The sequence below is a fragment of the Chroicocephalus ridibundus genome, chromosome 25 (assembly GCF_963924245.1).
Source record: "Chroicocephalus ridibundus chromosome 25, bChrRid1.1, whole genome shotgun sequence".
Lineage (NCBI taxonomy): Eukaryota > Metazoa > Chordata > Aves > Charadriiformes > Laridae > Chroicocephalus > Chroicocephalus ridibundus.
The window spans coordinates 242,442-270,133 of record NC_086308.1 but is presented as its reverse complement, the minus strand read 5'-3'; the positions used below and the strand labels follow the sequence as shown (position 1 = coordinate 270,133).

The 27,692-nt window shown below is 48.4% G+C and overlaps 1 protein-coding gene, 2 pseudogenes and 9 gene segments (V, D, J or C); 3 read left to right on the top strand and 9 right to left on the bottom strand.

The window, feature by feature from the left end:
• On the top strand, positions 1–26,772 carry LOC134507669 (Ig heavy chain V region 914-like). The segment is given in 3 exon segments: positions 1–4; positions 25,958–26,097; positions 26,202–26,772. A coding segment is annotated over 1 exon segment (426 nt).
• LOC134507647 (Ig heavy chain V region 914-like) lies at positions 5,639–8,061 on the bottom strand. The segment is given in 1 exon segment: positions 5,639–8,061. A coding segment is annotated over 1 exon segment (480 nt).
• On the bottom strand, positions 8,996–9,459 carry LOC134507632 (immunoglobulin heavy variable 3-23-like). The segment is given in 1 exon segment: positions 8,996–9,459. A coding segment is annotated over 1 exon segment (429 nt).
• LOC134527002 (immunoglobulin heavy variable 3-23-like) lies at positions 10,481–10,948 on the bottom strand (the record flags this gene model as incomplete). The annotated part of the segment is given in 1 exon segment: positions 10,481–10,948. A coding segment is annotated over 1 exon segment (468 nt), but the record flags the coding sequence as incomplete, so codon positions are not given.
• LOC134527001 (uncharacterized) lies at positions 12,183–14,212 on the bottom strand. The gene is made up of 3 exons (XM_063359350.1): positions 14,136–14,212; positions 13,796–13,982; positions 12,183–12,668 (listed from the first exon to the last, which is right to left on the bottom strand). The coding sequence occupies exons 1-3, from the start codon at positions 14,210–14,212 to the stop codon at positions 12,183–12,185; spliced, it is 750 nt and encodes a 249-aa protein (XP_063215420.1).
• On the bottom strand, positions 16,547–17,059 carry LOC134527000 (Ig heavy chain V region 914-like; annotated as a pseudogene).
• LOC134526999 (Ig heavy chain V region 914-like) lies at positions 18,141–18,542 on the bottom strand. The segment is given in 1 exon segment: positions 18,141–18,542. A coding segment is annotated over 1 exon segment (402 nt).
• LOC134526998 (immunoglobulin heavy variable 3-23-like) lies at positions 19,420–19,980 on the bottom strand (the record flags this gene model as incomplete). The annotated part of the segment is given in 1 exon segment: positions 19,420–19,980. A coding segment is annotated over 1 exon segment (561 nt), but the record flags the coding sequence as incomplete, so codon positions are not given.
• Positions 20,515–21,606, bottom strand: LOC134527056 (immunoglobulin heavy variable 3-23-like). The segment is given in 1 exon segment: positions 20,515–21,606. A coding segment is annotated over 1 exon segment (324 nt).
• Positions 22,188–23,186, bottom strand: LOC134527055 (Ig heavy chain V region 914-like). The segment is given in 2 exon segments: positions 22,188–22,989; positions 23,099–23,186. Coding segments are annotated over 2 exon segments (567 nt in total).
• On the top strand, positions 23,149–23,592 carry LOC134526997 (immunoglobulin heavy variable 3-23-like). The segment is given in 1 exon segment: positions 23,149–23,592. A coding segment is annotated over 1 exon segment (444 nt).
• On the top strand, positions 24,552–25,201 carry LOC134507654 (immunoglobulin heavy variable 3-23-like; annotated as a pseudogene).
• Positions 26,773–27,692: the final 920 nt, after the last annotated feature.

Genomic DNA, 27,692 nt, shown 5'->3' with positions numbered 1-27,692 from the left:
TTCGGTGCGTTTTTGGGGCAAAATGTGCAAATTGAGCCATTTTGGGGGTTAGATTAGCAAATCAATACGCGCTGGGGCGCACTTTAGTAAGGTATTTTGGGGTGGAATTAGTAAATGGCGGCATTTTGGTGCATTTCCGGGGGGCGCTACGTTTTGGGGCGAAATCCGGGAATATGGGATTTTGGGGGCGCAATTTGCATATTGAAGTATTTGGGGGTAAATTTGGAAATGAGCGCATTTGGGGGTTAATTTTAATAACGCGTTTTTGAGGGGGAATTAGCAAATCGAGGCATTTTGGGTGCAGTTTCGGGGCGTTTGGTGTTTTGGGGTGAAAGGTGTAAATTGAGGGATTTTAGGGTAAATTAATAAACTTCAGGGTCAATTCCAGTGGGGGGTTTTGGGGTGGAATTTGCAAATCGAGGCATTTTCGGTGCAGTTTTGGGGCCCGATGGGCAAATCCAGGGATTTGGGGGCACAGTTTGCAAACCGAGGGATTTGGGGGGAAATGTGCAAAATAATCAATTTTGAGGGAAATTTTCCTAATGCCCTTTGGGGTGGAATTCGCAAACTGAGCCATTTCGGGGTGGAATTCGCAAACCGAGCCATTTCGGGTGGAATTTGACCCCAGCTGCTTTTTCTTTTTAAAATATAAAAACTTTTGAATAATTATCATTTTTTTTATAATGCTGTTTTTTAGAAAACTTACAATTTGGGGCCGGAATCAGCAAAACGAGGCCTTTTGGGCTGCAATGTTGCAAAATGAGGCATTTGGGCCTGCAATTTTGCCCCAAAAAATTAGGATTCGGGGCTGGAATTTCCAAATTGACGCGTTTGGGATGAAAATGTCCAAATTTGAGGAATCGGGGGGGCAATTTTGGGGTGAAATTTGCATTTTGGGGGCACACCATACCCTCCTTATTCCCTTCTTCCCCCCCCCAACCCCCCCCAGCACTGTTATTTTGGGCCAAAATCAGGTGGTTTCGGTGAAGCGCAGCTGCTGCCACCCCCGCATGCAAATGCAGCTTTTTTTGGGGCGAAAACAAGCGGGTTTGGTTCAAAATAGCGCTGAAAATCCCGCCCAGGTGGCGGCTGCGTTTCGGGTCGGTTTCCTTAATTTGAATGAAATCTGGGCAAAATAAAGGGGGGGGGGGGACGGGGACATGAAAAACAAGGGGTTTTGCAACCCCCAAAATAGGGGATTTTGGTAAATAAAGGGGATCAAAACATGTTGTTTTCAATTGGAATTAATTTTCTTCGTTCTGTTTGATCGAGTTTTATTGATTTGTTGTTTTTTTTTTTCTTTTTAATTCATTGACTTTTAGGCGTGTGGTTCGCCTATTTATTCTACTTAATTGGCTTTTATTCCGTTTAATTCCTTTTTATTTCGTGAATTTAACGGGTTTTCTTTATTTTTTCCCATTTCTTGTCTTTAATCTGCTTGGCTTTGCTTTTTATTTCACTGATTTCATTTATTTTCTTTCTTTTATTGAATTTTTGTCCCCGTCTCTTGCCGTTCGTTCATTTTTAAACACTTATTTCCTGAATTTTATTCCCTCGACTTTAATTTCTTCGCCTCCCGTTGATTTTATTTCTTTTAACTTATTTCTAGTCCTTTTATTTTTTTTTTAACGTATTTATTTAATTTCTATTTTGGCATGTACTTAATTTGATCTGCGCGTTTCGCTGCTGTTTCTTGCTGTTATTTCACCTCCCGTTTGTGTTTGTTTCGTCTCTTCCCTGGAGTTTTCGGTATTTCTTTTTATTTCTTTTTATTTCCTTTCGTTTTCTTTAATTCCCTTTATTTTCCCGTCTTTTACTTATTTCGTTCCGTTTATTCCCTGTCCTCTTATTCCCTTTATCTTCTTCTCCTCCTTCGATTAATTCCATTTATTTCCTTTGAATTCCATTTATTTCCTTGGGATTCCGCTTATTTCCTTTAAATTCCATTAATTTATTCCCTTAAATTGCCTTAATTCCCCTTCTTTTCTCTTAGTTTACTTATTATCGTCCATTTATTTTATTTTACTCCTTCTACTAATCTACTCCTTTTTCCCCTTTAAATTCCTCCTTTTTCCCCTTTAAATTCCTCCTTTTTCCCCTTTAAATTCCTCCTTTTTCCCCTTTAAATTCCTCCTTTTTCCCCTTTAAATTCCTCCTTTTTCCCCTTTAAATTCCTCCTTTTTCCCCTTTAAATTCCTCCTTTTTCCCCTTTAAATTCCTCCTTTTTCCCCTTTAAATTCCTCCTTTTTCCCCTTTAAATTCCTCCTTTTTCCCCTTTAAATTCCTCCTTTTTCCCCTTTAAATTCCTCCTTTTTCCCCTTATTATCTTTTATTTTAGTCCATTTATTTTATTTTACTTTTATTTTTACTTTTCCCCTTTAAATTCCACTTTTTTTATTCCATTTATTTTCTTTTTCTCCTTCTATTATTCCACTTTTCCCCTTTAAATTCCCTTTATTTATTCCCTTAAATTGCCTTAATTCCCCTTATTATTGTAAAAATGATAAACAAAAATAATTAATAATTAAAGTCTAATAATAAAACTAAAATAAATATATTAATAATATTAAAAATAAATATAATAATAAAAAATAAATATTAATACTACTACTAATAAAGCAAAGTGGAATAAGTTTCTGTAATTAATAACAAAAATAAAGTGCTTGGAATTAATAATAACGAAGAAGAAGGTCTTTCTAATTAGTGACGGCAATAAAGAAAGTCTGTCTAATTAGTAGCGGTCAAGTCTTTCTAATTAATAGCGAGAAATAACAGCTTTCTAATTAATAATGATAGATAAAGTCTTTCTAATAATGATAAATAAAGTCTTTCTAATTAGTAATGGTAAAGTCTTTCTAATTAATAACGAGGAATAACGTCTTTCTAATTAATAATGATCAAGTCTTTCTAATTAGTAATGGTAAGTAAAGTCTTTCTAATTAATAATGATAATAAAGTCTTTCTAATTAATAGTGATCAAGTCTTTCTAATTAATAATGATAAATAAAGTCTTTCTAATTAGTAATGGTAAAGTCTTTCTAATTAATAACGAGAAAGAACGTCTTTCTAATTAATAATGATAATAAATAGTCTTTCTAATGAATAATGATAATAAATACTCTTTCTAATTAATAATGGTAAAGTCTTTCTAGTTAATAACGAGAAATAAAGTCTTTAATGAATAATGACAATAAATAAAGTCTGTCTAATGAATAATGGTAAAGCCTTTCTAATGAATAATGATAATAAAGTATTTTTAATTAATAGTGATCAAGTCTTTCTAATGAATAATGATAAATAAAGTCTGTCTAATTAATAATGGTAAAGTCTGTCTAATTAATAATGAGAAATAAAGTCTTTCTAATTAATAACGGTCAATAAAGTAGCGCCGTTCAGAAACGTACAAGAGCCGGTGGTTGTTATTAATAATAATTAAAAATTAATGAGAAAGGGCCTGTTGGGGTAAGAGCAGCACTAACAAAGTGGCAAATGTTACTAATGATGGTAATTAAACGTTAAAGCGGAGCCGTTTCTGCTGAGGAGAAGAAGATTAATAAATAAACAGCGAATAGTGATAATAACAGATTAACAAATAAATAGCGAAGAAGAATAATAATAGTGAGATTAATAACTAAATATTCCGGCAAAAGCGGCGATAAGACGGCTAAAAAAGGCGATTATTAACACTAATATTCCTCCAAAAAAATAAAAAAATAATAACAATAAAAAAGAAGCGTTAGTGCGGAGAGTATTCATGAATTAATTAAAACTAAAATTAATTAAAAAAAAAAAACCAAAAAACCAAAACCAACGGCGCTTTTTCGGCCCGTAAAAATGAGACTGGAAAATACGCAGAAAATAGGCCAAGTCCGACGAGGGGGGGAAAAAAAAAAAAAAAAGAGATTTATTATTAATTACAATAACGACGGGGGCGCAGAGGTGTGATGGGGGCGTTCGTTAACGTCAGTCCTGGAAATGACGGTGGAATTTCTCCGGGAATCTCTCCCCGGGAGACGAGACGTGGGGGAATGATGAGAGAAATAGCGGGAATAAGAGAGAAAAAACTATAAAAGAGAGAAATATGAGAGAGAGAAATAGGAGAGAAAACTATAAAAGAGAGAAACATGAGAGAAAAAACTATAAGAGAGAAATATGAGAGAAATATAAAAGATGGAAAAAATATAAAAGAGAGAAATATGAGGAAAAAAATATGAGAGAGAGAAATAAGAGAGAAAAAACTGTAAAAGAGAGAAATATGAGAGAAAAAAATATGAGAGAGAAAACTATGAGAGAAATATGAGAGAAAAAACTATAAAAGAGAGAAATATGAGAGAAATATGAGAGAAAAAACTATAAAAGAGAAATATGAGAGAAATATGAGAGAAAAAACTATAAAAGAGAGAAATATGAGAGAAATATGAGAGAAAAACTATAAAAGAGAGAAATATGAGAGAAATATGAGAGAAAAATCTATAAAAGAGAGAAATATGAGAGAAATATGAGAGAAAAAACTATAAAAGAGAGAAATATGAGAGAAATATGAGAGAAAAAACTATAAAAGAGAGAAATATGAGAGAAATATGAGAGAAAAAACTATAAAAGAGAGAAATATGAGAGAAATATGAGAGAAAAACTGTAAAAGAGAGAAATATGAGAGAAATATGAGAGAAAAACTGTAAAAGAGAAATATGAGAGAAATAAGAGAGAAAAACTGTAAAAGAGAGAAATATGAGAGAAATAAGAGAGAAAAAACTGTAAAAGAGAGAAATATGAGAGAAATAAGAGAGAAAAAACTGTAAAAGAGAGAAATATGAGAGAAATAAGAGAGAAAAAACTGTAAAAGAGAGAAATATGAGAGAAATAAGAGAGAAAAAACTGTAAAAGAGAGAAATATGAGAGAAATAAGAGAGGAAAAATATAAAAGAGAGAAATATGAGAGAAATAAGAGAGGAAAAATATAAAAGAGAAAATATGAGAGAAATAAGAGAGGAAAAATATAAAAGAGAGAAAATATAAAAGAGAAAATATAAAAGAGAGAAAATATAAAAGAGAGAAATATGAGAAAAAAATATGAGAGAGAAATAAGAGAGAAAAAAATACAAAAGAAATATGAGAGAGAGAAATAAGAGAAAAACAATATAAAAGAGGAAAAAATATGAAAGAAATAAATATAAAAGAGAAATAAGAGAGAAAAAATATAAAAGAGGGAAAAAACATAAAAGAGAGAAATAAGAGAGGAGAAAAAATACAAAAGAGAGGAAAAAATATAAAAGAGAAATAGGAGAAAAAATACAAAAGAGGAAAAAATATAAAAGAGAGAAATAAGAGAAGAGAAAAAATACAAAAGAGAGAAATAAGAGAGAAAAAGATATAAAAGAGAGATAATAATAGTATTAATAATATGGATTTTTGGTAAAACGGCGATGAGGAAATACCCAGCGCGTCCCATAAAAATCCGCGTTCGGGGGCAAAAAAAAAAAATGACGGGGAAAAGCAGAAGCAACCGAGGAGAAGAACGGAAAAGAACCCGCCGTGAAAAAGGGATCGAACGGGTAAAAAAATAAAAAAATAAAGAAATAATAATAAAAAAAAAATCCGTAAAAATTACCAAAAAAAAAAAAAAATAAAAATCGCCCAAACAAGATGTGACTTGACCCCTAATCTCTGTATTTTCGGGGCTGGCGGCGTGCGGTGCCGGCCCCTTTTTCTCTGCTAAACCCGCCCGTTTTGGGGGTTTTCCCCGCGCAGCTGCCACCACCACCGCCAAAAACAGCTATTTGTGGCCCCGAAACCCTAAAAAGGGCCTTTTTTTCCCCCTCCCCCCTCCAAATTTAGGCCTTTTTCTCGTTTTCGGCGGGGGGTTGATTACAGCTGCTGCTCTCGGCACCTGGATTTTGGGGGAGTATCATGAAATTTACCCACCGACCCCCCCCGGCTCCCGCCTCGTTAGGGCTCGTACCTCTATTAGGGCGAATAATTACCTCTATTTTGGCTAATAATTGAGTTTATTCCACCTTATAATTAAATTTTCCCCCCGCCCCCATAAATTAGGCCTCATAATTAAGTCTGTCAGGCCTCAAAATTAAATATATTCCCCAACCTCCCTAAACTAAGGCTAATAATTACATCTTTTAGGGCTAATAATTATGTCTTTTAGGGCTAATAATTAAATTTATTCCCCATCCCTCCTAAATGAGGGCTAATAATTCAGCCCTAATTATTTATTCCCCAGCCCACCTACATCAGGGTTAAGAATTAAGTTTATTCGGGCTTCTAATTAAGTCTGTTCCCCAGCCCCGCTAAATTAGGGATAATAATTAAGACTAGTAGGGGCTACTAATTAAGTTTATTAGGGCTCATAATTAAATTTACCCCCCATCCCTCCTAAATTATGGCTAATAATGACGTCATTGGGGCTAATAATTAAGTGTATTAGGGCTAATAAATAAATTTATCCCCCAGGGCCTCTTAATTAAGGCTAATAATTAAGTTCATTAGGGCCAGGGTCTGGTACCCAGCAGGGATCCAGTCTCAGGGCATCGGAAGGATGCTGGGATTGATCGCGGTTTGGGGCAAATCATCGTGATTTGGGGCAAAAACGGTCAAGTTTCGGGGCAAACGGTCAAAGTTTGGGGCAAAAAGGGTCGAAACTTGGGGGAAATGGTGGATTTTTGGGGCAAAACCAGTCAAAGTTTGGTGCAAGCAATCGAGATGTAGGCCACAACCCGTCAAGGTTTGGAGAAAATGGTGGATTTTGGGGGCAAATAGTGGATTTTTGAGGCAAAACCAGTCAAAGTTTGCTGCAAACAGTCAAGATGTAGGCCAAAACCAGTCAAGGTTTGGGACAAAGGGTTGAGATTTAGGCCAAAACCGTCAAGGGCAAAAACTGGTTGAGATTTTGGGCAAAAATGGTCAAAGTTTGGTGCAAGCAATCGAGGTTTAGGCCAAAACCAGTGAAGGTTTAGGGGAAATGGTCGAGGTTTGGGGCAAATGGTGGATTTTTGGGGCAAAAACCAGTCAAGGTTTGGGACAAACAGTTGAGATTTAGGCCAAAACCAGTCAAGGTTTGGGGCAAATGGTGGATTTTTGGGGCAAATGGTGGATTTTGGGGGGAAAACCAGTCAAGGTTTGGGACAAACAGTCAAGATGTAGGCCAAAACCAGTCAAGGTTTGGGGGAAATGGTGGATTTTTGGGGCAAAAACCAGTCAAGGTTTGGGACGAATGGTTGAGATTTAGGCCAAAACCGGTCAAGGGCAAAAACTGGTTGAGATTTTGGACAAAAATGGTTAAAGTTTGAGAGAAACAGTCGAGATCTAGGCCAAAAGCAGTCAAGGTTTGGGGCAAACAGTCAAGATTTCGGGCAAAACCATTAGAGTGTTGGGGCAAATGGTTGGGGTTTGGGGCAAACGGTTGAGATTTGGGCAAGCGAACGATATTTGGGACAAAAGCCCTCGAGGTTTAGGGCCAAAATGGTCAGGTTTGGGAAAAACAGTGAAGGTTTTGGCCAAAAGAGGTGGAGAGTTGCCCCCAGTCCATGGCGGAGCTGCTGGAGATGGAGCCAGAGCCCCTGTAGAAGACAGTCAGGACCCAGATTTGGGCCAAAAGCCAAGGCTTTGGGGGGGATAAAGGGTTTTGTGGTCGGTGCGAGGGCCCGGACTCGCTCCGAGACCTGGGCCTTTGTGCAAGGGTTTGAGGGAGATGCCGGGACGTGGGGACACGGTGCCGGGGCTGCTGCCACCACCATAACCACAACCACCAGTACTTTTCGCGCAGTAGTAGGTGGCCGTGTCGTCGTCCCGGAGGCTGTTCATCTGCAGCGTGAGCGTGCTCTGGGAGTCGTCCCTGGAGATGGTGAAGCGCCCCTTGACCGACGGCGCGTAGTAGGCGCTACCACTACTGTAAATAACCGCGACCCACTCGAGCCCCTTCCCGGGGGCCTGTCGCACCCATCCCATGGTGAAGCTGCTGAAGGTGAAGCCGGCGCCCTTGCAGCGGAGGGTGAGGGACCCCCCGGGTGTCTGGAGGCCCCCTCCGGACTCCACCAGCTGCACGGCCGCCATCAGCCCTGGGGAGGGAGGAAGGAGAGAATTGAGTCGCCCGCTCCCGCCATCGCCCCCCATCTCCACGCCTCCACCAGAAATGGTCAAGGATTGGGTCGAAGGGTTGAGATCTGGGGCAAAAGCTGTTGAGGATTAGGGCAAAAATGGTCAAGGTGTGGGGAAAAAGCCATTGAGATATTGGCCAAGACCATGGAAGGTTTGGGGCAAGAATGTTGGAGGTTTGGGGGAAAAACGGTTGAGGTTTAGTGCCAGTCGTTTGAGATTTGGGTCAAACATGGTCAAGGTTTGGTGCGAATGGTCAAGGTTTGGGGGAAATGGTCAAGAGTTGCTGCAAACCATGGAAGTCTGGGGCAAAAATGGTCAGAGTTTGATGCAAACAGTTGAGATTTGGGGCCAAAACAGTCAAGACTTGGGGTAACCGTTCAAGTTCTGGGGCAAATGGTTGAGATTTGTCCTAAAACCAGTGAAGGGTTTGGTGTAAACAGTGAAGATTTGGGCCAACATTGGTTGAATTTGGGGCGAATGTTTGAGACTTGGGTCAAAACCAGTCAAGACTTGGGGCAAAACCACTCAACTTTGGGCCAAGTGGTTGCGGTTTGGGGCAAACGGTTGAGATTTGTGGCAAGCGGACGATATTTTGGAGAAAAGCCTTGAGGTTTAGGGTAAAAGTAATCAGGTTTGAGAGAAATAGTCAAGGTTCTGAGCAAAAGTGCCGAGATATTGGTGGAGAGCATTGAAGGTTTGGGGCAAGAAGGGTGGAGGTTTGGGGCACAAATGGTGGAGGTTTGGTGCCAATCATTTGAGACTTGGGGCAAAAATGGTCAAGATTTGGTGCAAATGGACAAGGTTTGGGGAGAATGGTCAAGAGTTGGGTCAAATCATGGAGGTCTGGTGAGAAATCGGTCAGGGTTTGGTGCAACCGGTTGAGATTTGGGGCAAAAGTGGTCGAGGTTTGTGGCAAATGCTTCAGATTTGGGCCAAGAAGGGTCGATTTGGGGACACGGCACAGGGATGTTGTTCCATGGGGCTGGGGTTGGTGCCACCACCATAAGCATCACCATCAGCATTACCAGCACCATAATCACCACCACTACATTTCGCGCAGTAGTAGGTGGCCGTGTCGTCGTCCCGGAGGCTGTTCATCTGCAGCGTGAGCGTGCTCTGGGAGTTGTCCCTGGAGATGGTGAAGCGCCCCTTGACCGACGGCGCGTAGTCGGTGCTACCACCGCTACTGGTAATACTCGCAACGGACTCGAGCCCCTTCCCGGGGGCCTGTCGCATCCATCCCATGCAGAAGCTGCTGAAGGTGAAGCCGGAGCCCTTGCAGCGGAGGGTGAGGGACCCCCCGGGTGTCTGTTGTCCCCCTCCGGACTCCACCAGCTGCACGGCCGCCATCAGCCCTGGGGAGGGAGGAAGGAGAGAATTGAGTCGCCCGCTCCCGCCGTCGCCCCCCATCTCCGCGCCTCCACCAAAAACGGTCAAGGGTTGGGTCAAAGGGTTGAGATTTGGGGCAAAAGCTGTTGAGGTTTAGGGCAAAAATGGTCAAGGTTTGGTGCGAGTGGTCAAGGTTTGGGGGAAATGGTCAAGAGTTGTTGCAAACCATGGAAGTCTGGGGCAATAAACAGTCATGGTTTGATGCAAACAGTTGAGATTTGGGGCCAAAACAGTCAAGACGTGGGGTAACTGTTCATGTTCTGGGGCAAATGGTTGAGGTTTGGCCCAAAACCAGTCAAGGGTATGGTGTAAACAGTGAAGATTTGGGCCAACAGTGGTTGAATTTGGGGCGAACGGTTGGGACTTGGGTCAAAACCAGTCAAGATTTTGGGTGACCATTCACGTTTTGTGGGAAATTGTTGAGGTTTGGGGCAAAGAGTTGAGGTTTGGGGCAAAACCGGTCAAGGGTTTGTGGCAAAAAGTCAAGATTTGGGACAACATTGGTTGAATTTAAAGCAAATGGTTGAGACTTGGGTCAAAACCAGTCAAGACTTGGGGGAAAACCATTTGAGTGTTCGGGCAAATGGTTGGGATTTGGGCAAGCGGATGATACTTGGGACAAAAGCCCTCGAGGTTTAGGGCACAAATGGTCAGGTTCGGGATAAGTGGTCAAGGTTTGGAGCAAAAGTGGTCGAGATATTGGTGGAGAGCATTGAAGGTTTGGGTCGAGAAGGGTGGAGGTTTGGGGCAGAAATGGTCGAGGTTTGGTGCCAATCATTTGAGATCTGGGGATAAAATGGTCAAGATTTGGTGCAAATGGTCAAGGATTGGGGCAAATGGTCAAGAGTTGGGTCAAACCATGGAGGTCTGGTGAGAAATTTGTCAGGGTCTCATGATAATGGTTGAGATTTGGGGCAAAAATGGTCGACTGGGGCAAAATTGTTCGATGAGGGGACAAAAGTGGTCGAGGTTTGTAGCAAATGCTTCAGATTCGGGCCAAGAAGGGTTGATTTGGGGACACAGCACAGGGATGTTGTTCCATGGAGAAGGGGTTGGTGCCACCACCACCAGCATAACATTTCGCGCAGTAGTAGGTGGCCGTGTCGTCGTCCCGGAGGCTGTTCATCTGCAGCGTGAGCGTGCTCTGGGAGTCGTCCTTGGAGATGGTGAAGCGCCCCTGCACCAACAGCGCGTAGCTTGTGGTACCACCACCATAGCTAATACCTGCGACCCACTCCAGCCCCTTCCCGGGGGCCTGTCGCACCCAGTCCATGGCGAAGCTGCTGAAGGTGAAGCCGGAGGCCTTGCAGCAGAGGGTGAGGGACCCCCCGGGTGTCTGGAGGCCCCCTCCGGACTCCATCAGCTTTTTCCAGGGAAAAAGCGGTCGAGATATTGGCCAAGACCATGGAAGTTTTGGGTCAACATTGGTGGAGGTTTGGGGAAATAATGGTTGAGGTTTCGTGCCAGTCGTTTGAGATTTGGGTCAAAAATGGTCAAGGTTTGGTGCGAATGGTCAAGGTTTGGGGGAAATGGTCAGGAGTTGCTGCAAACCATGGAGGTCTGGGGCAAAAACGGTCAGAGTTTGATGCAAACGGTTGAGATTTGGGGCCAAAACAGTCAAGACGTGGGGTAACCGTTCATGTTCTGGGGCAAGTGGTTCAGGTTTGCCCCAAAACCAATCAAGGGTTTGCTGTAAACAGTGAAGATTTGGGCAAACATTGGTTGAATTTGGGGCAAACAGTTGAGAGTTGGGGCAAAGCCAGTCAAGACTTGGGGTAAAACCATTTGAGTGTTGGGGCAGATGTTTTGCATCTGGAGTAAATGGTTGAGATTAGGGGCAAGCGGATGATATTTGGGAGAATAGCCCTCGAGGTTTAGGGCACAAATGGTCAGGTTTGGGAGAAATAGTCAGGGTTTGGAGCAAAAGTGGTCGAGATATTGGTTGAGAGCATTCAAAGTTTGGGTCAAGAAGGGTGGAGGTTTGGGGCACAAATGGTCGAGGTTTGGTGCCGATCATTGGAGATCTGGGGCAAAAATGGTCAAGATTTGCTGCAAATGGTCAAGAGTTGGGTCAAACCATGGAGGTCTGGGGCAAAAACAGTCAGGGTTTGATGCAAACGGTTGAGATTTGGGGCAAAAACGGTCAAGACGTGGGGTGGCTGAGTTGGGTCAAGAAGTGGTTGAGGTTTATCCCAAACCCAGTGAAGGGTTTGGTGTAAACAGTGAAGATTTGGTCCAACATCGGTTGAATTTGGGGCAAACAGTTGAGAGTTGGAGCAAAAGCAGTCACGATTTGGGGCAAAACCATTTGAGAGTTGGGGCAAATGTTTTGTATTTGGGGTAAATGGTTGTGATTTGGGGTAAGCAGACGATATTTGGGACAAAAGCCCTCAAGGTTTAGGGCACAAATGGTCAGGTTTGACAGAAATAGTCAAGGTTTGGAGCAAAAGTGGTCGAGATATTGGCCAAAACCCATGAAAGTTTGGGTCAAGAAGGGTGGAGGTTTGGGGCAGAAATGGTGGAGGTTTGGTGCCAATCATTTGAGATTTGGGGATAAAATGGTCGAGATTTGGTGCAAATGGTCAAGAGTTGGGTCAAACCATGGAGGTCTGGTGAGAAATCGGTCAGGGTTTGCTGCAACCGGTTGAGGTTTGGGGCAAAAGTGGTCGAGGTTTGTGGCAAATGCTTCAGGTTTGGGTCAATAGCGGTTGATTTGGGGACACAGCACAGGGGTGTTGTTCCATGGGGCTGGGGTTGGTGCCACCACCACAAGCATCACCATCAGCATTACCAGCACCATAATCACCACCACTACATTTCGCGCAGTAGTAGGTGGCCGTGTCGTCGTCCCGGAGGCTGTTCATCTGCAGCGTGACCGTGCTCTGGGAGTTGTCCCTGGAGATGGTGAAGCGCCCCTTCACCGACGGCGCGTAGGCTGTGCTACTACCATCATTGCCAATACGCGCAACGAACTCGAGCCCCTTCCCGGGGGCCTGTCGCACCCAGTCCATGGCGAAGCTGCTGAAGGTGAAGCCGGAGCCCTTGCAGCAGAGGGTGAGGGACCCCCCGGGTGTCTGGAGGCCTCCTCTGGACTCCATCAGCTTTTTCCAGGGAAAAAGCGGTCGAGATATTGGCCAAACCCATTGAAGGTTTGGGTCAACATTGGTGGAGGTTTGGGGAAATAATGGTTGAGGTTTCGTGCCAGTCGTTTGAGATTTGGGTCAAAAATGGTCAAGGTTTGGTGCGAATGGTCAAGGTTTGGGGGAAATGGTCAGGAGTTGCTGCAAACCATGGAAGTCTGGGGCAAAAACGGTCAGAGTTTGATGCAAACGGTTGAGATTTGGGGCCAAAACAGTCAGGACTTGGGGTAACCGTTCATGTTCTGGGGCAAGTGGTTGAGGTTTGGCCCAAAACCAGTCAAGCGTTTGGTGTAAACAGTGAAGATTTGGGCCAACAGTGGTTGAATTTGGGGCAAACATTTGAGTCTTGGGTCAAAACCAGTCAAGATTTTGGGTGACCATTCACGTTCTGTGGGAAATTGTTTAGGTTTGGGGCGAAGAGCTGAGGTTTGGGGCAAAACTGGTCAAGGGTTTGTGGCAAAAAGTCAAGTTTTGGGCCAAAATTGGTTGAATTCGAAGCAAATGGTTGAGACTTGGGTCAAAACCAGTCAAGACTTGGGGGAAAACCATTTGAGTGTTGGGGAAATGGTTGAGATTTGGGCAAGCGGATGATACTTGGGACAAAAGCCCTCGAGGTTTAGGGCACAAATGGTCAGGTTCGGGATAAGTGGTCAAGGTTTGGAGCAGAAGTGTTCAAGATATTGGTGGAGAGCACTGAAGGTTTGGGTCGAGAAGGGAGGAGGTTTGGGGCAGAAATGGTCGAGGTTTGGTGCCAATCATTTGAGGTTTGACGCAAAAATGGTCAAGATTTGGTGCAAATCGTCAAGGTTTGTGGCAAACGGTCGAGAGTTGGGTCAAACCATGGAGGTCTGGTGAGAAATCGGTCAGGGTTTGCTGCAACCGGTTGAGGTTTGGGGCAAAAGTGGTCGAGGTTTGTGGCAAATGCTTCAGGTTTGGGTTAATAGTGGTTGATTTGGGGACACAGCACAGGGATGTTGTTCCATGGGGCTGGGGTTGGTGCCACCACCATAAGCATCACCATCAGCATTACCAGCACCACAACCACCATCAGCACATTTCGCGCAGTAGTAGGTGGCCGTGTCGTCGTCCCGGAGGCTGTTCATCTGCAGCGTGAGCGTGCTCTGGGAGTTGTCCCTGGAGATGGTGAAGCGCCCCTTGACCGACGGCGCGTAGTCGGTGCCACTACCATCACTGTAAATACTCGCGACAGACTCGAGCCCCTTCCCGGGGGCCTGTCGCACCCAAGCCATGCCGACGCTGCTGAAGGTGAAGCCGGAGCCCTGGCAGGACACGTCCTGGGACAGGGTCCATGGCTCAGGGTAGATTTTGGGGGCCCGTTCAAGGGTTCTGGGCACCCCGCGGGGGTCTGTGGTGGGTGCGGGGGTGTGGGGAAGGCGCCGGAATGTTGGGATGCAGGACAGGGGGGTTGAGGCTGGGGGCAAAGGGTTCCATCAACGTGTTGGGATGCGGGAAGAGTTTGAGTTGACTGGTGGGACGTACCCTGTGTCACCACCATCACTCTCAATACCCGCGACGTACTCCAGCCCCTTCCCGGGGGCCTGTCGCACCCATCCCATGGTGAAGCTGCTGAAGGTGAAGCCGGAGGCCTTGCAGCGGAGGGTGAGGGACCCCCCGGGTGTCTGTTGTCCCCCTCCGGACTCCACCAGCTGCACGGCCGCCATCAGCCCTGGGGAGGGAGGAAGGAGAGAATTGAGTCACCCGCTCCTGCCATCGCCCCCCATCTCCGCGCCTCCACCAAAAATGGTCGAGGATTGGGTCAAAGGGTTGAGATTTGGGGCAAAAGCTTTTGAGGTTTAAGGCAAAAATGGTCAAGGTTTGGGGAAAAAGCGGTCGAGATATTGGCCAAGACCATGGAAGTGTTGGAGCAACAATGTTGGAGGTTTGGGGAAAAAACGGTTGAGGTTTAGTGCCAGTCGTTTGAGATTTGGGTCAAAAATGGTCAAGATTTGGTGCAAATTGTCAAGGTTTGGGGGAAATGGTCAAGAGTTGTTGCAAACCATGGAAGTCTGGGGCAAAAACAGTCAGAGTTTGATGCAAACGGTTGAGATTTGGGGCCAAAAAGGTCAAGACGTGGGGTAACCGTTCATGTTCTGGGGCAAGTGGTTGAGATTTGTCCTAAAACCAGTGAAGGGTTTGGTGTAAACAGTGAAGATTTGGGCCAACAGTGGTTGAATTTGGGGCAAACGGTTGGGACTTAGGTCAAAACCAGTCAAGACTTGGGGCAAAACCACTCAACTTTGGGCCAAGTGGTTGCGGTTTGGGGCAAACAGTAGAGATTTTTGGCAAGCGGACGATATTTGGGAGAAAAGCCTTGAGGTTTAGGGTAAAAGTAATCAGGTTTGAGAGAAATAGTCAAGGTTTGGAGCAAAAGTGGTCGAGATATTGGTGGAGAGCATTGAAGGTTTGGGGCAAGAAGGGTGGAGGTTTGGGGCAGAAATAGTCGAGGTTTGGTGCCAGTCATTTGAGATTTGGGGATAAAATGGTCAAGATTTGGTGCAAATGGTCAAGGTTTGTGGCAAACGGTCAAGAGTTGGGTCAAGCCATGGAGGTCTGGTGAGAAATCGGTCAGGGTTTGATGATAATGGTTGAGATTTGGGGCAAAAATGGTCGACTGGGGCAAAATTGGTCGATGAGGGGACCCAACACAGGGAAGTTGGGACACGGTGCCGGGGCTGGTGCCACCACCATAACCAGCACCACAACCACCGTAAGCAGATTTCGCGCAGTAGTAGGTGGCCGTGTCGTCGTCCCGGAGGCTGTTCATCTGCAGCGTGAGCGTGCTCTGGGAGTTGTCCTTGGAGATGGTGAAGCGCCCCTTGACCGACGGCGCGTAGCCTGTCCAACCACCACTGCTGCTAATAACCGCGACCCACTCGAGCCCCTTCCCGGGCGCCTGTCGCACCCATCCCATGCCAACGCTGCTGAAGGTGAAGCCGGAGCCCTTGCAGCGGAGGGTGAGGGACCCCCCGGGTGTCTGTTGTCCCCCTCCGGACTCCACCAGCTGCACGGCCGCCATCAGCCCTGGGGAGGGGGCAGAAGGGAGACCCCCCAGCTCCCCCTGCTCCTGGCTCCAGGCTGGTTCCAACCTCGGGGGAGAAAATCTGGGGTCCTGGGGGGGAGGGTCTGGGCCTTGGAAGGGGCCTGGGCTCTGGGTAGGGTTCCAAGACACAGAAGAAAGGGATTTTGGGCCAAAACCAGTCGAGATTTGCTGCAAACGTCAAGGGTTGAGGCAAAAGTGGTCGAGGTTTGGTGCAAACAGTTGAGGTTTGGCCCAAAACCAGTCAAAAGTTTGGGGTAAAGAGTCAAGATTTGGGCCAACATTGGCTGAATTTGGGGCAAAGAGGTGACACTTGGGGGAAAACCAGTCAAGACTTGGGGTCATCCTTCATGTTTTGGGGCAAATAGTTGAGGTTTTGCCTAAAACTGGTCAAGGGTTTGGAGTGAACAGCCAAGATTTGGGCCCACAGTGGTTGAATCTGGGGCAAACATTTGAGACGTGGGTCAAAACCAGTCAAGATTTTGGGTGACCGTTCGGGTTTTGTGGGAAATTGTTTCGGTTTGTGGCAAACAGTTGAGGTTCGTCCCAAAACCAGTCAAGGGTTTGGTGTAAACAGTGAAGATTTGGGCCAACGTTGGTTGAATTTGGGGCAAACAGTTGAGAGTTGGGGCAAAACCAGTCACGACTTGGGGCAGAACCATTTGAGTGTTGGGGCAAATGGTTGGGGTTTGGGGCAAACAGATGATATTTGGGACAAAAGCCCTTGAGTTTTAGGGCCAAAATGGTCAGGTTTGGGATAAACAGTCAAGGTTTTGGCCAAAAGAGGTGGAGAGTTGCCCCCAGTCCATGGCGGAGCTGCTGGAGATGGAGCCAGAGCCCCTGTAGAAGACAGTCAGGACCCAGATTTGGGCCAAAAGCCAAGGCTTTGGGGGGGATAAAGGGTTTTGGTGGTCGGTGCAAGGGCCCGGACTTGCTCCGAGACCTGGGCCTTTGTGCAAGGGTTTGAGGGAGATGCCGGGACGTGGGGACACGGTGCCGGGGCTGCTGCCACCACCATAACCACAACCACCAGTAGTTTTCGCGCAGTAGTAGGTGGCCGTGTCGTCGTCCCGGAGGCTGTTCATCTGCAGCGTGAGCGTGCTCTGGGAGTCGTCCCTGGAGATGGTGAAGCGCCCCTTGACCGACGGCGCGTAGTAGGCGCTACCACTACTGTAAATACCCGCGACCCACTCGAGCCCCTTCCCGGGGGCCTGTCGCACCCATCCCATGCCGTAGCTGCTGAAGGTGAAGCCGGAGGCCTTGCAGCGGAGGGTGAGGGATCCCCCGGGTGTCTGGAGGCCCCCTCCGGACTCCACCATCTGCACGGCCGCCATCAGCCCTGGGGAGGGAGGAAGGAGAGAATTGAGTCGCCCGCTCCCGCCGTCGCCCCCCATCTCCGCGCCTCCACCAGAAATGGTCGAGGGTTGGGTCGAAGGGTTGAGATTTGGGGCAAAAGCTGTTGAGGTTTAGGGCAAAAATGGTCAAGGTTTGGGGAAAAAGCCATTGAGATATTGGCCAAGACCATGGAAGGTTTGGGGCAAGAATGTTGGAGGTTTGGGGGAAAAAACGGTTGAGGTTTAGTGCCAGTTGTTTGAGATTTGGGTCAAAAATGGTCAAGGTTTGGTGCGAATGGTCAAGGTTTGGGGGAAATGGTCAAGAGTTGCTGCAAACCATGGAAGTCTGGAGTAAAAATGGTCAGAGTTTGATGCAAACGGTTGAGATTTGGGGCAAAAACGGTCAAGACTTGGGGTAACTCTTCATGTTCTGGGGGCAAACAGTTGAGGTTTGGGGCAAAACCAGTCAAGGTTTGGTGTAAACAGTGAAGATTTGGGCTAACAGTGGTTGAATTTGGGGCAAACGGTTGGGACTTAGGTCAAAACCAGTCAAGATTTTGGGTGACCATTCACGTTTTGTGGGATATTGTTTAGGTTTGGGGCAAAGAGTTGAGGTTTGGGGCAAAACTGGTCAGAGGTTTGTGGCAAAAAGTCAAGATTTGGGATAAAATTGGTTGAATTTGAAACAAACGGTTGAAACTTGAGGGAAAAGCAGTCAGGATTTGGGGCAAAACCATTTGAGTGTTGGGGTAAATGTTTTGGATTTGGGGCAAACGGTTGAGATTAGGGGCAAGTGGATATTTGGGACAAAAGCCCTCGATGTTTAGGGCACAAATGGTCAGGTTTGAGAGAAATAGTCAAGGTTTTGAGCAAAAGTGGTCGAGATATTGGTCGAGAGCATTCAAAGATTGGAACAAGAATGGTGGAGGTTTGGGGCACAAATGGTCGAGGTTTGGTGCCGATCATTTGAGATTTGACGCAAAAATGGTCAAGATTTGGTGCAAATGGTCAAGAGTTGGGTGAAACCATGGAGGTCTGGGGCAAAAATGGTCAGGGTTTGGTGCAACCGGTTGAGAGTTGGGGCAAAAGTGGTCGAGGTTTGTGGCAAATGCTTCAGATTTGGGCCAAGAAGGGTCGATCTGGGGACACAGCACAGGGATGTTGTTCCATGGAGAAGGGGTTGGTGCCACCACCATCATAACCACAACCACCAGTACTTTTCGCGCAGTAGTAGGTGGCCGTGTCGTCGTCCCGGAGGCTGTTCATCTGCAGCGTGACCGTGCTCTGGGAGTTGTCCTTGGAGATGGTGAAGCGCCCCTTGACCGACGGCGCGTAGAAGGTGCTACCACCACTGTAAATACTCGCAACGATCTCCAGCCCCTTCCCGGGGGCCTGTCGCACCCAGAACATGTTGAAGCTGTTGAAGGTGAAGCCGGAGGCCTTGCAGCGGAGGGTGAGGGACCCCCCGGGTGTCTGTTGTCCCCCTCCGGACGCCACCATCTGCACGGCCGCCATCAGCCCTGGGGAGGGAGGAAGGAGAGAATTGAGTCGCCCGCTCCCGCCATCGCCCCCATCTCCGTGCCTCCACCAAAAACGGTCAAGGGTTGGGTCAAAGGGTTGAGATTTGGGGCAAAAGCTGTTGAGGTTTAGGGCAAAAATGGTCAAGGTTTGGTGCGAATGGTCAAGGTTTGGGGGAAATGGTCAAGAGTTGTTGCAAACCATGGAAGTCTCGGGTAAAACCAGTCAGAGTTTGATGCAAACAGTTGAGATTTGGGGCCAAAACAGTCAAGACTTGGGGTAACCGTTCATGTTCTGGGGGCAAAGAGTTGAGATTTGTCCTAAAACCAGTGAAGGGTTTGGTGTAAACAGTGAAGATTTGGGCCAACAGTGGTTGAATTTGGGGCGAACGTTTGAGACTTGGGTCAAGACCAGTCAAGATTTCGGGTGACCATCCACGTTTTGTGGGAAATTGTTTAGGTTTGGGGCAAAGAGTTGAGGTTTGGGGCAAAACCGGTCAAGGGTTTGTGGCAAAAAGTCAAGATTTGGGACAACATTGGTTGAATTTGAGCAAATGGTTGAAACTTGGGTCAAAACCAGTCAAGACTTGGGGCAAAACCATTCAACATTGGGGTAAATGGTTGGGATTCGGGGCAAATGGTTGAGATTAAGGGCAAGCGGACGATATTTGGGACAAAGGCCCTCGAGGTTTAGGGCACAAATGGTCAGGTTTCACAGAAATAGTCAAGGTTTGGAGCAAAAGTGGTCGAGATATTGGCCAAAACCCATGAAAGTTTGGGGCAAGAAGGGAGGAGGTTTGGGGCACAAATGGTCGAGGTTTGGTGCTAGTCATTTGAGATTTGGGGCGAAAATGGTCAAGATTTGGTGCAAATGGTCAAGGTTTGTGGCAAATAGTCAAGAGTTGAGTGAAACCATGGAGGTCTGGTGAGAAATCGGTCAGGGTTTGATGATAATGGTTGAGATTTGGGGCAAAAATGGTCGACTGGGGCAAAATCGGTCGATGAGGGGACCCAACACAGGGAAGTTGGGACACGGTGTCGGGGAAGGTGCCACCACCATAATAACAACCACCATCAGCACTTTTCGCGCAGTAGTAGGTGGCCGTGTCGTCGTCCCGGAGGCTGTTCATCTGCAGCGTGAGCGTGCTCTGGGAGTTGTCCCTGGAGAGGGTGAAGCGCCCCTTCACCGACGGCGCGTAGGCTGTGCTACTACCATCATTGCCAATACGCGCAACGAACTCGAGCCCCTTCCCGGGGGCCTGTCGCACCCAGTCCATGGCGAAGCTGCTGAAGGTGAAGCCGGAGCCCTGGCAGCGGAGGGTGAGGGACCCCCCGGGTGTCTGGAGGCCTCCTCTGGACTCCATCAGCTTTTTCCAGGGAAAAAGCGGTCGAGATATTGGCCAAACCCATTGAAGGTTTGGGTCAACATTGGTGGAGATTTGGGGAAATAATGGTTGAGGTTTCGTGCCAGTCGTTTGAGATTTGGGTCAAAAATGGTCAAGGTTTGGTGCGAATGGTCAAGGTTTGGGGGAAATGGTCAAGAGTTGTTGCAAACCATGGAAGTCTGGGGCAAAACCGGTCAGAGTTTGATGCAAACGGTTGAGATTTGGGGCCAAAACAGTCAAGACGTGGGGTAACCGTTCATGTTCTGGGGCAAATGGTTGAGATTTGTCCTAAAACCAGTCAAGCGTTTGGTGTAAACAGTGAAGATTTGGGCAAACATTGGTTGAATTTGGGGCAAACATTTGAGTCTTGGGTCAAAACCAGTCAAGATTTTGGGTGACCATTCACGTTCTGTGGGAAATTGTTTAGGTTTGGGGCGAAGAGCTGAGGTTTGGGGCAAAACTGGTCAAGCGTTTGTGGCAAAAAGTCAAGTTTTGGGCCAAAATTGGTTGAATTCGAAGCAAATGGTTGAGACTTGGGTCAAAACCAGTCAAGACTTGGGGGAAAACCATTTGAGTGTTGGGGAAATGGTTGAGATTTGGGCAAGCGGATGATACTTGGGACAAAAGCCCTCGAGGTTTAGGGCACAAATGGTCAGGTTCGGGATAAGTGGTCAAGGTTTGGAGCAGAAGTGTTCAAGATATTGGTGGAGAGCACTGAAGGTTTGGGTCGAGAAGGGAGGAGGTTTGGGGCAGAAATGGTCGAGGTTTGGTGCCAATCATTTGAGGTTTGACGCAAAAATGGTCAAGATTTGGTGCAAATCGTCAAGGTTTGTGGCAAACGGTCGAGAGTTGGGTCAAACCATGGAGGTCTGGTGAGAAATCGGTCAGGGTTTGCTGCAACCGGTTGAGGTTTGGGGCAAAAGTGGTCGAGGTTTGTGGCAAATGCTTCAGGTTTGGGTTAATAGTGGTTGATTTGGGGACACAGCACAGGGATGTTGTTCCATGGGGCTGGGGTTGGTGCCACCACCATAAGCATCACCATCAGCATTACCAGCACCACAACCACCATCAGCACATTTCGCGCAGTAGTAGGTGGCCGTGTCGTCGTCCCGGAGGCTGTTCATCTGCAGCGTGAGCGTGCTCTGGGAGTTGTCCCTGGAGATGGTGAAGCGCCCCTTGACCGACGGCGCGTAGTCGGTGCCACTACCATCACTGTAAATACTCGCGACAGACTCGAGCCCCTTCCCGGGGGCCTGTCGCACCCAAGCCATGCCGACGCTGCTGAAGGTGAAGCCGGAGCCCTGGCAGGACACGTCCTGGGACAGGGTCCATGGCTCAGGGTAGATTTTGGGGGCCCGTTCAAGGGTTCTGGGCACCCCGCGGGGGTCTGTGGTGGGTGCGGGGGTGTGGGGAAGGCGCCGGAATGTTGGGATGCAGGACAGGGGGGTTGAGGCTGGGGGCAAAGGGTTCCATCAACGTGTTGGGATGCGGGAAGAGTTTGAGTTGACTGGTGGGACGTACCCTGTGTCACCACCATCACTCTCAATACCCGCGACGTACTCCAGCCCCTTCCCGGGGGCCTGTCGCACCCATCCCATGGTGAAGCTGCTGAAGGTGAAGCCGGAGGCCTTGCAGCGGAGGGTGAGGGACCCCCCGGGTGTCTGGAGGCCCCCTCCGGACTCCACCAGCTGCACGGCCGCCATCAGCCCTGGGGAGGGAGGAAGGAGAGAATTGAGTCACCCGCTCCTGCCATCGCCCCCCATCTCCGCGCCTCCACCAAAAATGGTCGAGGATTGGGTCAAAGGGTTGAGATTTGGGGCAAAAGCTTTTGAGGTTTAAGGCAAAAATGGTCAAGGTTTGGGGAAAAAGCGGTCGAGATATTGGCCAAGACCATGGAAGTGTTGGAGCAACAATGTTGGAGGTTTGGGGAAAAAACGGTTGAGGTTTAGTGCCAGTCGTTTGAGATTTGGGTCAAAAATGGTCAAGATTTGGTGCAAATTGTCAAGGTTTGGGGGAAATGGTCAAGAGTTGTTGCAAACCATGGAAGTCTGGGGCAAAAACAGTCAGAGTTTGATGCAAACGGTTGAGATTTGGGGCCAAAAAGGTCAAGACGTGGGGTAACCGTTCATGTTCTGGGGCAAATGGTTGAGATTTGTCCTAAAACCAGTGAAGGGTTTGGTGTAAACAGTGAAGATTTGGGCCAACAGTGGTTGAATTTGGGGCAAACGGTTGGGACTTAGGTCAAAACCAGTCAAGACTTGGGGCAAAACCACTCAACTTTGGGCCAAGTGGTTGCGGTTTGGGGCAAACAGTAGAGATTTTTGGCAAGCGGACGATATTTGGGAGAAAAGCCTTGAGGTTTAGGGTAAAAGTAATCAGGTTTGAGAGAAATAGTCAAGGTTTGGAGCAAAAGTGGTCGAGATATTGGTGGAGAGCATTGAAGGTTTGGGGCAAGAAGGGTGGAGGTTTGGGGCAGAAATAGTCGAGGTTTGGTGCCAGTCATTTGAGATTTGGGGATAAAATGGTCAAGATTTGGTGCAAATGGTCAAGGTTTGTGGCAAACGGTCAAGAGTTGGGTCAAGCCATGGAGGTCTGGTGAGAAATCGGTCAGGGTTTGATGATAATGGTTGAGATTTGGGGCAAAAATGGTCGACTGGGGCAAAATTGGTCGATGAGGGGACCCAACACAGGGAAGTTGGGACACGGTGCCGGGGCTGGTGCCACCACCATAACCAGCACCACAACCACTGTAAGCAGCTTTCGCGCAGTAGTAGGTGGCCGTGTCGTCGTCCCGGAGGCTGTTCATCTGCAGCGTGAGCGTGCTCTGGGAGTTGTCCCTGGAGATGGTGAAGCGCCCCTTGACCGACGGCGCGTAGTAGGTGCTACCACCACTGTAAATACCCGCGACCCACTCAAGCCCCTTCCCGGGGGCCTGTCGCACCCAGTACATGCCGAAGCTGCTGAAGGTGAAGCCGGAGGCCTTGCAGCGGAGGGTGAGGGACCCCCCGGGTGTCTGTTGTCCCCCTCCGGACTCCACCAGCTGCACGGCCACCATCAGCCCTGGGGAGGGAGGAAGGAGAGAATTGAGTCGCCCGCTCCCGCCGTCGCCCCCCATCTCCGCGCCCGGGTGTGGGGGGAAAAACGGGGGTGAAGCGGGGCCGGGTCCTACCTGGGAGGGCGGCCAGGAGGAGGAGGAAGGTGGAAGCCAAGTGGACGCCCATGGCGGGACGAGGAGAAAGGGTTGAGGGTGGGGAAGGCCTGGGATGGTGCCACCATGGTGGGACTGGGGGGGGACAAGAGACACCCGGGGGGTCCCTCACCCTCCGCTGCAAGGGCTCCGGCTTCACCTTCAGCAGCGTCGCCATGGGATGGATGCGACAGGCCCCCGGGAAGGGGCTGGAGTACGTCGCAACTATTAGCAACACTGGTCGTACCACAGTCTACGCGCCGTCGGTCAAGGGGCGCTTCACCATCTCCAGGGACAACTCCCAGAGCACGCTCACGCTGCAGATGAACAGCCTCCGGGACGACGACACGGCCACCTACTACTGCGCGAAAAGTGCTGATGGTGGTTGTTGTTATGGTGCTGGCACCTTCCCCGACACCATGTCCCAACTTCCCTGTGTTGGGTCCCCTCCTCGACCAATTTTGCCCCAGACGTAAACCATTTTTGCCCCAAATCTCAACCATTATCATCAAACCCTGACCGATTTCTCACCAGACCTCCATGGTTTCACTCAACTCTTGACTATTTGTCACAATCCTTGACCATTTGCACCAAATCTTGACCATTTTCGCCCCAAATCTCAAATGATTGGCACCAAACCTCAACTATTTCTGCCCCAAACCTCCTCCCTTCTTGCCCCAAACCTTCATGGGTTTTGGCCAATATCTCGACCACTCTTGCTGCAAACCTTGACTATTTCTCTCAAACCTGACCGTTTGTGCCCTAAACCTCGAGGGCCTTTGTCCCAAATATCGTCCGCTTGCCCCAAATCCCAACCATTTACCCCAATGTTGAATGGTTTTGCCCCAACTATTGACTGGTTTTGACCCAAGTCTCAACCATTTGCTCAAATTCAACCAATTTTGGCCCAAATCTTGACTTTTTGCCACAAACCCTTGACCGGTTTTGCCCCAAACCTCAACTCTTTGCCCCAAACCTAAACAATTTCCCACAAAACGTGAATGGTCACCCAAAATCTTGACTGGTTTTGACCCAAGACTCAAACGTTCGCCCCAAATTCAACCACTGTTACCCCAAATCTTCACTGTTTACACCAAACCCTTGACTGGTTTTGGGGCAAAGCTCAACCATCTGCCCCAGAACATGAACGGTTACCCCACGTCTTGACCACTTTGGCCCCAAATCTAAACCATTTGCATCAAACTCTGACTGGTTTTGCCCGAGACTTCCATGGTTTGCAACAACTCTTGACCATTTCCCCCAAACCTTGACCATTCGCACCAAACCTTGACCATTTTTGCCCTAAACCTCAACAGCTTTTGCCCCAAATCTCAACCCTTTGACCCAATCCTCGACCCTTTTTGGTGGGGGCACGGAGATGGGGGGCGACGGCGGGAGCGGGTGACTCAATTCTCTCCTTCCTCCCTCCCCAGGGCTGATGGCGGCCGTGCAGCTGGTGGCGTCCGGAGGGGGCCTCCAGACACCCGGGGGGTCCCTCACCCTCCGCTGCAAGGCCTCCGGCTTCACCTTCAGCAGCTTCGAGATGGACTGGGTGCGACAGGCGCCCGGGAAGGGGCTGGAGTTTGTCGCGGGTATTAGCAGCAGTGGTAGTTACACAAACTACGCGCCATCGGTCAAGGGGCGCTTCACCATCTCCAGGGACAACTCCCAGAGCACGGTCACGCTGCAGATGAACAGCCTCCGGGACGACGACACGGCCACCTACTACTGCGCGAAAACTACTGGTGGTTGTGGTTATTATGGTGGTGGCACCAACCCCTTCTCCATGGAACAACATCCCTGTGCCGTGTCCCCAGATCGACCCTTCTTGGCCCAAATCTGAAGCATTTCTCCTTAACCTCAACTATTTCTACCCCAAATCTCAACCGGTTGCAGCAAACCCTGACCGATTTCTCACCAGACCTCCATGGTTTCACTCAACTCTTGACGGTTTGCCACAAACCTTGACCATTTGCACCAAATCTTGACCATTTTATCCCCAAATCTCAAATGATTGGCACCAAACCTCAACCATTTGTGCCCCAAACCTCCACCCTTCTTGACCCAAACCTTCATGGGTTTTGGCCAATATCTCGACCACTTTTGCTCCAAACCTTGACCTTTTGCCCCAAACCTCGAGGGCTTTTGTCCCAAATATTGTCCCCTTGCCCCAAATCTCAACCATTTGCCCCAAATCTCAACCATTTGCCCCAAATCTCAACCATTTGCCCAAAATCTCAACCATTTGCCCAAAATCTCAAACGGTTTTCCCCCAAATTTCAAATGGTTTTGCCCCAGGTCTCAACAGTTTCCACCAAATTCAACCAAGTATGGCCCAAATCTTGACTGTTTTCCCCAAACACTTGACCACTTTGGGCCCAATCCTCAATTGTTTGCCCCAAATCCCAACCATTTGCCCCAACACTCAAAGGGTTTTGCCCCAACTCTCAACCCTTTGCCCCAAATTCAACCAATGTTGGCCCAAATCTTGACCGTTTACCTCAAACCCATGACCGGGTTTGGGCCAAACCTCAACTGTTTGCTCCAAACCTAAACCATCTGTGCCAAAACATGAACGGGTTCTCCCCAAATCTTGACTGGTTTTGCTGCAAGTGCCATCTGTTTGCCCAAAAATCAATCAATGTCGGCCCAAATCTTGGCTGTTTTCCCCAAACCCTTGACCGGTTTTGACCCAAACCTCAACCGTTGGCATCAAACCCCGACCGTTTCTGCCCCAGACCTCCAGGGTTTGCAACAACTCTTGACCATTTGACTCAAACCTGACCATTTTTGCCCCGAACCTCCACCATTTCCCTCTCGTCTCAATCGCTGTTGCCCCAGACCTCGACTCTTGGCACCAAACCTCGACTGTTGCACCATCCCCCTGACCAGTAGGACCCCCCCGGGCCCCCCCAGCAGCACCCATGGCGCATCAGCCCCCTCCGCCTTCCTCATCCTCCTCCTCCTGGCCGCCCTCCCAGGTAGGACCCGGCCCCGCTCACCCCCTTTCCCCCACACCCGGGCACGGAGATGGGGGGCGATGGCGGGAGCGGGCGACTCAGTTCTCTCCTTCCTCCCTCCCCAGGGCTGATGGCGGCCGTGCAGCTGGTGGCGTCCGGAGGGGGCCTCCAGACACCCGGGGGGTCCCTCACCCTCCGCTGCAAGGCCTCCGGCTTCACCTTCAGCAGCTTCACCATGTTCTGGGTGCGACAGGCCCCCGGGAAGGGGCTCGAGTACGTCGCGAGTGTTTACACTGATGGTGGCACAGGCTACGCGCCGTCGGTCAAGGGGCGCTTCACCATCTCCAGGGACAACTCCCAGAGCACGCTCACGCTGCAGATGAACAGCCTCCGGGACGACGACACGGCCACCTACTACTGCGCGAAATGTAGTGGTGGTGATTATGGTGCTGGTAATGCTGATGGTGATGCTTATGGTGGTGGCACCAACCCCAGCCCCATGGAACAACATCCCTGTGCTGTGTCCCCAGATCAACAGCTATTGACCCAAATCTGAAGCATTTGCCACAAAACTCGACCACTTTTGCCCCAAATCTCAACCGGTTGCACCAAACCCTGACCGATTTCTCACCAGACCTCCATGGTTTGACCCAACTCTTGACCATTCGCCCCAAACCTTGACCATTTGCACCAAATCTTGACCATTTTATCCCCAAATCTCAAGTGATTGGCACCAAACCTCGACCATTTCTGCCCCAAACCTCCACCCTTCTTGCCCCAAACCTTCAATGCTCTCCACCAATATCTTGACCACTTTTGCTCCAAACCTTGACTATTTACCCCAAACCTGATTACTTTTACCCTAAACCTCAAGGCTTTTCTCCCAAATATCGTCCGCTTGCCACAAATCTCAACCGTTTGCCCCAAACCACAACCACTTGGCCGAAAGTTGAGTGGTTTTCCCCCAAGTCTTGACTGGTTTTGACCCAAGTCTCAACCATTTCCTTCAAATTCAACCAATTTTGGCCCAAATCTTGACTTTTTGCCACAATCCCTTGACCGGTTTTGCCCCAAACCTCAACTCTTTGCCCCAAACCTAAACAATTTCCCACAAAACGTGAATGGTCACCCAAAATCTTGACTGGTTTTGACCCAAGTCCCAACCACTTGCCCCAAATTCAACTACTGTTGTCCCAAATCTTGACTGTTCACCCCAAACCCTTCACTGGTTTTGGCCCAAACCTCAACTCTTTGCCCCCAGAACATGAACGGTTACCCCACGTCTTGACTGTTTTGGCCCCAAATCTCAACCGTTTGCATCAAACCCTGACCGTTTTTGCCCCAGATCTCCATGGTTTGCAGCAACTCTTGACCATTTCCCCCAAACCTTGACCATTCGCACCAAACCTTGACCATTTTTGCCCTAAACCTCAACAGCTTTTGCCCCAAATCTCAACCCTTTGACCCAATCCTTGACCATTTTTGGTGGGGGCACGGAGATGGGGGGACAACGGTGGGAGCGGGCGACTCAATTCTCTCCTTCCTCCCTCCCCAGGGCTGATGGCGGCCGTGCAGCTGGTGGAGTCCGGAGGGGGACAACAGACACCCGGGGGGTC

Bases quoted from the DNA above. Each gene is read 5' to 3' on its own strand.
- LOC134527001 (XM_063359350.1), bottom strand. From the start codon at position 14,212: ATGGGATGGGTGCGACAGGCCCCCGGGAAGGGGCTGGAGTACGTCGCG. The intron at 13,983-14,135 runs GTACGTCCCACC...CGGGGTGCCCAG, and splicing joins AGTGATGGTGGTGACACAGG to AACCCTTGAACGGGCCCCCA. The intron at 12,669-13,795 runs GTCAAGGGGCGC...TTATTTCCCCAA, and splicing joins GCACCGACTACGCGCCGTCG to ACCTCCACCAATGTTGACCC.